General features: G+C 54.4%; 1 protein-coding gene across 1 annotated transcript; it reads left to right on the top strand.

The window, feature by feature from the left end:
- Positions 1 to 586: 586 nt before the first annotated feature.
- Positions 587 to 10,345, top strand: RBBP5 (RB binding protein 5, histone lysine methyltransferase complex subunit; the record flags this gene model as incomplete). The annotated part of the gene is made up of 8 exons (XM_079333368.1): positions 587 to 842; positions 1,339 to 1,364; positions 3,729 to 3,901; positions 5,747 to 5,887; positions 7,405 to 7,567; positions 8,844 to 8,953; positions 9,072 to 9,191; positions 10,195 to 10,345. Coding segments are annotated over exons 1-8 (903 nt in total), but the record flags the coding sequence as incomplete, so codon positions are not given.
- Between the last annotated feature and the right edge of the window lie 437 nt (positions 10,346 to 10,782).

Here is a 10,782-nt window from a genome sequence, read left to right as displayed (position 1 = left end):
TATTTGGGGTGGGTTTGGGTGTTTTTGGAGTGAGTTTGGGTGTATTTGGTGTGTTTGGGTGTGTTTGGATGTATTTGGGGTGGGTTTGGGTGTGTTTGGGTGTTTTTGGGGTGGGTTTGGGGTGAGTTTTGGTGTGTTTGGGTGTTTTTAGGGTTGATTTGGGTGTGTTTGGGGTGGGAACCTCCCTAAACTGGAGCTGTATATTCATTAAATGTATAAAACATCCATAAACAATTTCTTCCATGTCTAAAACATCTGTGAACGATTTGTTAAATATACAAAACACCCATTAACATTAACGTCTGTATATAAAATATATATAATATGCATGTATATACAATATATGTGCGATATAGGTAGTGTGTAAATATTACATATAAAATTTATGTAAAATATGAAATATATAAAAATATATAAAGATTAATTCTATCTTTATGGATGTTTTAACATGGAAGAAATTGCGTTGCATTGCGCCCCCTGCTGGCCGCTCCCCCTACACGGAACCTTTCTGCCCGGAACTCTTCTGCCTGGCCCTGGGGCTCACCCGGTCTTTTCCGCGTGACGCGCCGGGGCTGCCCGCCGCGCTGCCTGATCCCGCCGGCCATTCCCGGCCTGGCCGCCATTCCCGGCCGTGCCGGGAGCGAGCGGCGCCGCTGTCCGAGCCGGGAAGGGCGGGCGGAGCCGGCCCGGGAGGCGCCGGGAGCAGCGGTAGAGGCGGAGGAAAAGAGCGGCGGTCGCTCAGGCGAACGGCGCGAGCGGCACCGGGCAGGTCCCCGCGGGGTCCTTCGGCGACGGGAGCGGAGGGAGCGGGAGCGGCGGCGCGATGAACCTGGAGCTGCTCGGTGCGAGCGGAGCGGGAGCGGGAATGGGGATGGGGATGGGAACGGGGATGGGAGCGGGAACGGGAACGGGGAATGGCGAATGGGAGCGGGAGCGGGGATGGGAATGGGGAATGGCGAATGGGAATGGGGATGGGGATGGGGATGGGAACGGGAATGGGAACCGGGGAGGCACCGGGTCAGGGGGTGGCGCGGCTGGGAATGGTACCGGTGCCGGGTGCCGGTACCGGTACCGGGCTGGCTCAGGGGCGGTGCCAGTGCCGGTACTGGTGCTGGTGTTGGTGTCGGTACCGGTACCGGGCTGGCTGAGGGCGGTACCTGTGCCGGTGTTGGTGTCGGTACCGGAGCGGGGCTGGCGCAGGGGGCGGTGCCGGTACTGGTGTTGGTGCCGGTACTGGTGTTGGTGCCGGTACTGGTGTTGGTGCCGGTACTGGTGTTGGTGCCGGTGCCGGTACCGGGGCCGCTCTCGCTCAGGCATCGCTTTCCCTTTCCTCTGCAGAGTCCTTCGGCCAGAACTACCCCGAGGTGAGCGCTGCCCCCCTGTCACCCACCCACCCAAACCAACCCACCCAAACCCACCCAAACCCACCCAAACCAACCCACACCCACCCAAACCCACCCAAACCCACCCAAACCCACCCAAACCAACCCACCCACACCCAGCCACACCCAGCCACACCCAGCCACACCCAGCCACACCCACCCAAACCAACCCAAACCAACCCACCCACACCCAGCCACACCCACCCAAACCAACCCACACCCACCCACCCACCCACACCCACCCAAACCAACCCACCCACACCCACCCAAACCCACCCACCCACACCCACCCAAACCCACCCAGACCCAGCCACACCCAGCCACACCCACCCAAACCAACCCGCCACACCCACCCACACCCACCCAAACCCACCCACACCCACCCACACCCACCCAAACCCACCCACCCACACCCACCCAAACCCACCCAGCCCTGGGCAGCACCAGCACAGCTAAAACAGCCCTGGGGCAGCACCAGCACAGCTAAAACAGCCCTGGGGCAGCACCAGGTACAGCTAAAACAGCCCTGGGCAGCACCAGCACAGCTAAAACAGCCCTGGGGCAGCACCAGGTACAGCTAAAACAGCCCTGGGCAGCACCAGGTACAGCTAAAACAGCCCTGGGGCAGCACCAGCACAGCTAAAACAGCCCTGGGCAGCACCAGGTACAGCTAAAACAGCCCTGGGCAGCACCAGGTACAGCTAAAACAGCCCTGGGATAGCACCAGCACAGCTAAAACAGCCCTGGGGCAGCACCAGGTACAGCTAAAACAGCCCTGGGGCAGCACCAGCACAGCTAAAACAGCCCTGGGGCAGCACCAGGTACAGCTAAAACAGCCCTGGGGCAGCACCAGCACAGCTAAAACAGCCCTGGGGCAGCACCAGGTACAGCTAAAACAGCCCTGGGCAGCACCAGCACAGCTAAAACAGCCCTGGGGCAGCACCAGGTACAGCTAAAACAGCCTTGGGGCAGCACCAGCACAGCTAAAACAGCCCTGGGGCAGCATCCTGCTGGGTCAGGCCAGAGCTCAGGTCAGAGTGAGGGTGGGCTCAGGGTCAGTCTCTGGTGTGTGTGAGGCAGGTCAGAGATTTTTCACACCAACTCTTGCACTGCTCTGAGCCAGCCCTGAACCCTCCCTGGGCAGCAGGGGCAGCCTGAGCGGGTCTGACCCGGGTTCAAGCAGGTCTGAGCAGGTCTGTCCCGGGTCTGACGGTGTCTGACCCAGGTCTGAGAGTGTCTGTCCCGGGTGTGAGGGTGTCTGTCCCGGGTCTGAGGGTGTCTGTCCCGGGTCTGAGAGTGTCTGTCCCGGGTCTGAGGGTGTCTGCCCCAGGTCTGAGGGTGTCTGGTCTGGGTGTGAGGGTGTCTGCCCCGGGTCTGAGGGTGTCTGAGGGTGTCTGTCCCGGGTGTGAGGGTGTCTGAGGGTGTCTGTCCCGGGTGTGAGGGTGTCTGTCCCGGGTGTGAGGGTGTCTGAGGGTGTCTGTCCCGGGTCTGAGGGTGTCTGAGGGTGTCTGTCCCGGGTCTGAGGGTGTCTGTCCCGGGTCTGAGGGTGTCTGAGGGTGTCTGTCCGGGGTCTGAGGGTGTCTGAGGGTGTCTGTCCCGGGTCTGAGGGTGTCTGTCCCGGGTCTGAGGGTGTCTGTCCCGGGTCTGAGGGTGTCTGTCCCGGGTCTGAGGGTGTCTGAGGGTGTCTGTCCGGGGTCTGAGGGTGTCTGAGGGTGTCTGTCCCGGGTCTGAGGGTGTCTGTCCTGGGTCTGAGGGTGTCTGAGGGTGTCTGTCCCGGGTCTGAGGGTGTCTGAGGGTGTCTGTCCCGGGTCTGAGGGTGTCTGAGGGTGTCTGTCCCGGGTGTGAGGGTGTCTGAGGGTGTCTGTCCGGGGTCTGAGGGTGTCTGAGGGTGTCTGTCCCGGGTCTGAGGGTGTCTGTCCTGGGTCTGAGGGTGTCTGAGGGTGTCTGTCCCGGGTCTGAGGGTGTCTGAGGGTGTCTGTCCCGGGTCTGAGGGTGTCTGAGGGTGTCTGCCCCGGGTCTGAGGGTGTCTGCCCCGGGTCTGAGGGTGTCTGTCCCGGGTCTGAGGGTGTCTGTCCCGGGTCTGAGGGTGTCTGTCCCGGGTCTGAGGGTGTCTGTCCCGGGTGTGAGGGTGTCTGAGGGTGTCTGCCCCGGGTCTGAGGGTGTCTGCCCCGGGTCTGAGGGTGTCTGTCCCGGGTCTGAGGGTGTCTGTCCCGGGTCTGAGGGTGTCTGAGGGTGTCTGTCCCGGGTCTGAGGGTGTCTGTCCCGGGTGTGAGGGTGTCTGAGGGTGTCTGTCCCGGGTGTGAGGGTGTCTGAGGGTGTCTGCCCCGGGTGTGCCGGGCCCCACAGGAGGCAGACGGGACCCTGGACTGCATCAGCATGGCGCTGACCTGCACCTTCAACCGCTGGGGGACGCTGCTGGCCGTGGGCTGCAACGACGGCAGGATCGTCATCTGGGACTTCCTGACCCGCGGCATCGCCAAGATCATCAGCGCCCACATCCACCCCGTCTGCTCCCTGTGGTGAGAGGGGCTGGGCCTGGGGCAGCTGGGGTGGGGGGAACAGCATGGGGATCCTGCTGGGGTGGGGGGAACAGCACAGGGATCCTGCTGGGGTGGGGGGAACAGCATGGGAGTCATGGTGGGATAGAGGGAACAGCATGGGAATGGTGCTAGGGTGGGGGGAACAGCATGGGATTCATGCTGGGATAGTGGGAACTGTGGGAACACTGCTGGAATAATTGGAACACCACAGGAATCCTGCTAGAATAGTGAGAACTGGAATAACTTTATTGGGAATTTGTTGAGCTTTTTTTTTCTTGGCTGTGTTTGATTCCTGTAAGGAATAACTTTACTGGGAATTCCCTGTTTTCCTGTCTCCCTTGGCTTCATTTCACCCTTTTAAGGAATAATTTTATTGGGAGTTCCCTGTTTTCCTTTCCCCCTGGCTGCATTTCACCCTTTTAAGGAATAACCTTGCTGGGAATTCCCTGTTTTCCTTTCCCCCTGGCTGCATTTGACCCTTTTAAGGAATAACCTTGCTGGGAATTCCCTGTTTTCCTTCCCCCCTGGCTGCATTTGACCCTTTTAAGGAATAACCTTGCTGGGAATTCCCTGTTTTCCTTTCTCCCTTGGCTTCATTTCACCCTTTTAAGGAATAACCTTGCTGGGAATTCCCTGTTTTCCTTCCCCCTTGGCTGCATTTGACCCTTTTAAGAAATAACCTTGCTGGGAATTCCCTGTTTTCCTTCCCCCCTGGCTGCATTTGACCCTTTTAAGGAATAACTTTACTGGGAATTCCCTGTTTTCCTTCCCCTCTGGCTGCATTTCACCCTTTTAAGGAATAACCTTGCTGGGAATTCCCTGTTTTCCTTCCCTTTTGGCTGCATTTGACCCTTTTAATGAATAACCTTGCTGGGAATTCCCTGTTTTCCTTCCCCCCTGGCTGCATTTGACCCTTTTAAGGAATAACTTTACTGGGAATTCCCTGTTTTCCTTCCCCCCCTGGCTGCATTTCACCCTTTTAAGGAATAACCTTGCTGGGAATTCCCTGTTTTCCTTCCCCCCTGGCTGCATTTCACCCTTTTAAGGAATAACTTTACTGGGAATTCCCTGTTTTCCTTCCCCCCTGGCTTCATTTGACCCTTTTAATGAATAACCTTGCTGGGAATTCCCTGTTTTCCTTCCCCCCTGGCTGCATTTCACCCTTTTAATGAATAACCTTGCTGGGAATTCCCTGTTTTCCTTCCCCCCGGCTGCATTTCACCCTTTTAAGGAATAACCCTGCTGGGAATTCCCTGTTTTCCTTTCCCCCTGGCTGCATTTGACCCTTTTAAGGAATAACCTTGCTGGGAATTCCCTGTTTTCCTTCCCCCCTGGCTGCATTTCACCCTTTTAAGGAATAACTTTACTGGGAATTCCCTGTTTTCCTTCCCCTCTGGCTGCATTTCACCCTTTTAAGGAATAACCTTGCTGGGAATTCCCTGTTTTCCTTCCCCCCTGGCTGCATTTCACCCTTTTAAGGAATAACTTTACTGGGAATTCCCTGTTTTCCTTCCCCCCCTGGCTGCATTTCACCCTTTTAAGGAATAACCTTGCTGGGAATTCCCTGTTTCCCTTCCTCCCCCTGCTGCATTTCACCCTTTTAAGGAATAACCTTGCTGGGAATTCCCTGTTTTCCTTCCCCCCTGGCTGCATTTCACCCTTTTAAGGAATAACCTTGCTGGGAATTCCCTGTTTTCCTTTCCCCCCTGGCTGCATTTCACCCTTTTAAGGAATAACCTTGCTGGGAATTCCCTGTTTTCCTTCCCCCCTGGCTTCATTTGACCCTTTTAAGGAATAACCTTGCTGGGAATTGCCTCCCTGCAGCTGGAGCCGGGATGGACACAAGCTGGTCAGTGCCTCCACTGATAACATCGTGTCCCAGTGGGATGTGCTGTCCGGGGACTGTGACCAGAGGTTCCGCTTCCCCTCCCCCATCCTCAAAGTCCAGTACCACCCCCGGGACCAGTAAGTGCCCTGGGATCACTGGGAATGCTGCCTGTGGGGATTTCCCAGCTGGGGGGGTTGTGTTGGGGGTTGGTTTTTTGGGAGGGTGGGGATGGGAGGGAATCAGTGTGGAAGTGTCTGTTTGGGTTTGAATTTTTTTGCACAAACTTAGAGGTGGAAAGGAAATTGAGGTAGAGCTGAACTTCACAGTGTTTTGTTGTCTAAGTGCCAAAAATAAAGCAATAAAAATAGAGGTATTCTAAATTCCTTAATCTAGCCTGTTCTTTTTTGCTCCAAATCTGGAAATCCTTTTCTGGAATCTCCTGAATTCCTTGATCCTTCTCAATGCTTTTTTTTGCTCTAATTTGGAAATCCTTTCCAAGATCTCCTCAATTCCTTGATCAATTTCAATGTTTTTGCCCCCCATATGTGGAAATCTTTTCCCAAGATATCTTGAATTCCTCAATCCATCTCATGCTTTTTTTGCTCCAAACATGGAAATCCTTTTCTAAGATGTGAATTCCTCAATCCATCTCAGTGATTTTTTGTTCTAAATGTGTGAATCCTTTTCCAAGATCTCAATTCCTTGATCCATCTCAATGCTTTTTCTTGCTCTAAATGTGTGAATCCTTTTCCAAGATCCCAATTCCTTGATCCATCTCAATGCTTTTTTGTTCTAAATGTGGGAATCCTTTTCTAAGATATCCTGAATTCTTCACTCTTTTTGCTCCAAACATGGGAATCCTTTTCCGGGGTGTGAATTCCTCAGTCCATCTCAATGCTTTTTTTGCTCTAAATGTGTGAATCCTTTTCCAAGATCCCAATTCCTTGATCCATCTCAATGCTTTTTTTGCTCTAAATGTGTGAATCCTTCCCAAGATCCCAATTCCTTGATCCATCTCAATGCTTTTTTTGCTCTAAATGTGTGAATCCTTCCCAAGATCCCAATTCCTTGATCCATCTCAATGCTTTTTCTTGCTCTAAATGTGTGAATCCTTTTCCAAGATCCCAATTCCTTGATCCATCTCAATGCTTTTTTTTGCTCTAAATGTGTGAATCCTTTTCCAAGATCCCAATTCCTTGATCCATCTCAATGCTTTTTCTTGCTCCAAACATGGGAATCCTTTTTGCGGGGTGTGAATTCCCCAATCCATCTCAATGCTTTTTTTGCTCTAAATGTGGGAATCCTTTTCCAAGATCTCAATTCCTTGATCCATCTCAATGCTTTTTCTTGCTCTAAATGTGTGAATCCTTTTTGCGGGGTGTGAATTCCCCAATCCATCTCAATGCTTTTTCTTGCTCTAAATGTGTGAATCCTTTTCCAAGATCCCAATTCCTTGATCCATCTCAATGCTTTTTTTTGCTCTAAATGTGTGAATCCTTTTCCAAGATCCCAATTCCTCGATCCATCTCAATGCTCTTTTTGCTCCAAACACGGAAATCCTTTTCCGCGGTGTGAATTCCTCAATCCTTTTTTGCTCTGAACCCGTGAATCCTTTCCCAGGGAGGGAGCTCCCATCTTTCCCTGTGCTCTGCAGGAACAGGGTGCTGGTGTGTCCCATGAAATCAGCCCCAGTGATGCTGACCCTGTCAGACTCCAAGCACGTGGTGCTGCCCGTGGACGACGACTCCGACCTCAACGTGGTGGCGTCGTTTGACCGGAGGGGGGAATACATCTACACTGGGAATGCCAAGGGCAAGGTCAGCCCAGCCTCCTCTGAGCCCCCAGGCCACAGCCAGCCTGGGCAGCAGTGGGGATTCCCTCATGGAAAAGGGGGGGTCAGCATTTGGGAGTGCCCAGGGAGGTTTGGGGTTTCCATCCCTGGAGGTGGCACTGAGTGCTGAGGGTGGGGATTGGGGACCTTGAAGGGTGAGGGCACAGAGAGAGGTTTGGGGAGCAAGTGAGGGCACAGAGAGAGGTTTGGGGAACAAGTGAGGACACAGAGAGAGGTTTGGGGAACAAGTGAGGGCACAGAGAGAGGTTTGGGGAACAGGTGAGGGCACAGAGAGAGGTTTGGGGAACAAGTGAGGGCACAGAGAGGTTTGGGGAACAAGTGAGGGCACAGAGAGAGGTTTGGGGAACAAGTGAGGGCACAGAGAGAGGTTTGGGGAGCAAGTGAGGGCACAGAGAGGTTTGGGGAGCAGGTGAGGGCACAGAGAGAGGTTTGGGGAACAAGTGAGGGCACAGAGAGAGGTTTGGGGAACAAGTGAGGGCACAGAGAGAGGTTTGGGGAACAGGTGAGAGGAACAGGAATGGGTTTAGGGCACAGGGATGGGTTTGGGAAACAGGCAAGGAGAACTGGAATAGATTTGGAAACAGGTGAGGGCACAGGGATGGGTTTGGGGAACAGGAATGGATTTGGGGAACAGGAATGGATGTGGGGCACAGATAAGAGTACAGGAATGGATTGGGGAACAGGAATGGATTTGGGGAACAGGAATGGATGTGGGGCACAGATGAGGGCACAGGGATGGGTTTGGAGAACAGATGAGGAGCATGGGAATGGGTTTGTGGGACAGGGATGGGTTTGGGGTACAAAAAGATTTGGGGAAGAGGTGAGTGGCACAGGAATGAGTTTGGGGAACATGAATGAATTTGGGCAACAGGGACAGGCACAGGGATGGGTTTGGGGAACAGGAATGGATTTGGGACACAGATGAGAGTACAGGGATGGGTTTGGGGAACAGGGACAGGCACAGGGATGGGTTTGGGGAACAGGGACAGGTGCAAAGATGTCTGCAGGGTTTGGGGAACAGGTGAGGGATTGGGGAACAAGTAAGGGATTGCTTGATGATCCTAGAGAGGTTTTCCAACCTTGGGGATTCTGGGCTCTTTGCCTGACTTTGTTTTTGACACATTTTTGGGCTGTTTTCCTGGTGTTTGTGTCTCAGCAGCTCCTGCAGTGTCCCCGGGTGGGCTCCCAGGGTGCTGTTTCAGGTGAAGCCACTGATTGTTCTCTGTCTGCTCAATCTTCAGATCTTGGTCTTAAAAACAGACACTCAGGATCTTGTTGCTTCCTTCAGAGTGACCACAGGGACCAGCAACACCACGGCCATTAAATCCATCGAGTTTGCCCGCAAAGGGAGGTGAGCAGCTCCAAGGATGATCCCAGAACTGCAGAGAGCTGCTGCAGAGCCCAGGAGCCCTCACAGGACAGGATTTGGGGCAGGTGCTCAGTGCTTTGTCCCCTTTGTTTTCCTGCAGCTGCTTCCTGATCAACACGGCCGATCGCATCATCCGCGTGTACGACGGGCGCGAGATCCTGACCTGCGGCCGCGACGGGGAGCCCGAGCCCATGCAGAAACTGCAGGACCTGGTCAACAGGTCAGGGACAGGGCAGGGGACAGGGACAGGGGAGGGGACAGGACAGGGGAGGGGACAGGGGAGGAGACAGGGACAGGAGAGGGGCACAGAGGGGCACAGGGACAGGAGAGGGGATGGAGGGGACAGGGGCAGGAGAGGGGACAGGGGACACAAGGACAGGAGAGGGGCAGGGACAGGAGAGGGGACAGGGGACACAAGGACAGGAGAGGGGACAGGAGAGGAGCACAGGGACAGGAGAAGGGACAAGAGAGGTGTGTGGGGACAGGAGAGGGGACAGGAGAGGGGGCAGGAGAGGAGCACATGGACAGGAGAGGATTTAGGGAACAGGTGAGGGACACAGGGAGGAATTTGGGGAACAGATGAGGGGCTCAGGGATGGGTTTAAGGAACAGGTGAGGGGCTCAGGGATGGGTTTGGGGAATAGGTGAGGGGCTCAGGGATGGGTTTGGGGAATAGGTGAGGGGCACAGGGATGGGTTTAAGGAACAGGTGAGGGGCTCAGGGATGGGTTTAAGGAGCAGGTGAAGGGCTCAGGGATGGGTTTGGGGAGCAGGTGAGGGGCTCAGGGATGGGTTTAAGGAACAGGTGAGGGGCTCAGGGATGGGTTTAAGGAACAGGTGAGGGGCTCAGGGATGGGTTTGGGGAACAGGTGAGGGGCTCAGGGATGGGTTTGGGGAACAGGTGAGGGGCTCAGGGATGGGTTTAAGGAGCAGGTGAGGGGCACAGGGATGGCTGCTCCTTTTCCCTGTGGGCTCAGCCACTGGCAAAGACTCTCTAGAAAATTACCAGACCCCAAAAGCTGTGGGGGGTTTTGACAGGGATACGCTGGAGGGATTTTGGGGGGGTTGAATCACTGATCCTGCTGCCTCTTTTTCCACTCCCGCCCACACAAATTCTCACTCGGGGCGAGGGCAAAATTCACCCACAACCCCTCCACTCTAACCACAACCAAAACCCAACCAAACTAATTTCACTGCTTGCTCCCACCCCTCTCCCTGGCTGCAGGACCCCTGGAAGAAGTGCTGCTTCTCAGGGGCCGGCGAGGTACATCGTGGCAGGCTCTGCCGGCAGCACGCGCTCTACATCTGGAGAAGAGCATCGGCAACTGGTCAAGATCCTGCACGGCACCCGCGGGGAGCTGCTGCTGGACGTGGCAGTGAGGAGCCCCCAGACCCCCTCAGCAATTGGGGGTGGTGGGGAGGGGGATGTGTTTAGATATCACTATTCTATTGGATAATTTTTTTTTTTTAATTTTTTTTTTTTTTTTGGGGTTAATTCCCGTGGATCCCGTCCGTCCCATCATCGCGTCCATTTCCCGCGGCGTGGTTTCCCATCTGGGCTCAGAACCAAGTGGTGAGTGAGTTTTATTTTATTTTAATTTTTTTGGGGAGGAAAAAAAATTTTGGCTCCTTCATCCTTAAAAGTGTCCTCAGGATAGGTTGGAGCAATTTGGATAGGGAGAAATGGGAAGCTGCTGCTCCTTTCTCCACCCAAACCATCCCAGGATGTCTGGAATTTTTGATGGAGTTTTTCCTTGGTTTTCGTGGTGATTTTTAATGGAATTTTCCTTGATTTTTTGCTGATTTTTGTAGA

Source organism: Erithacus rubecula (assembly GCF_903797595.1).
Source record: "Erithacus rubecula genome assembly, contig: scaffold_976_arrow_ctg1, whole genome shotgun sequence".
In the NCBI taxonomy this organism is placed as follows: domain Eukaryota; kingdom Metazoa; phylum Chordata; class Aves; order Passeriformes; family Muscicapidae; genus Erithacus; species Erithacus rubecula.
Note: the sequence above shows the minus strand (reverse complement) of the source record. Positions and strands in the feature narration are given on the sequence as shown.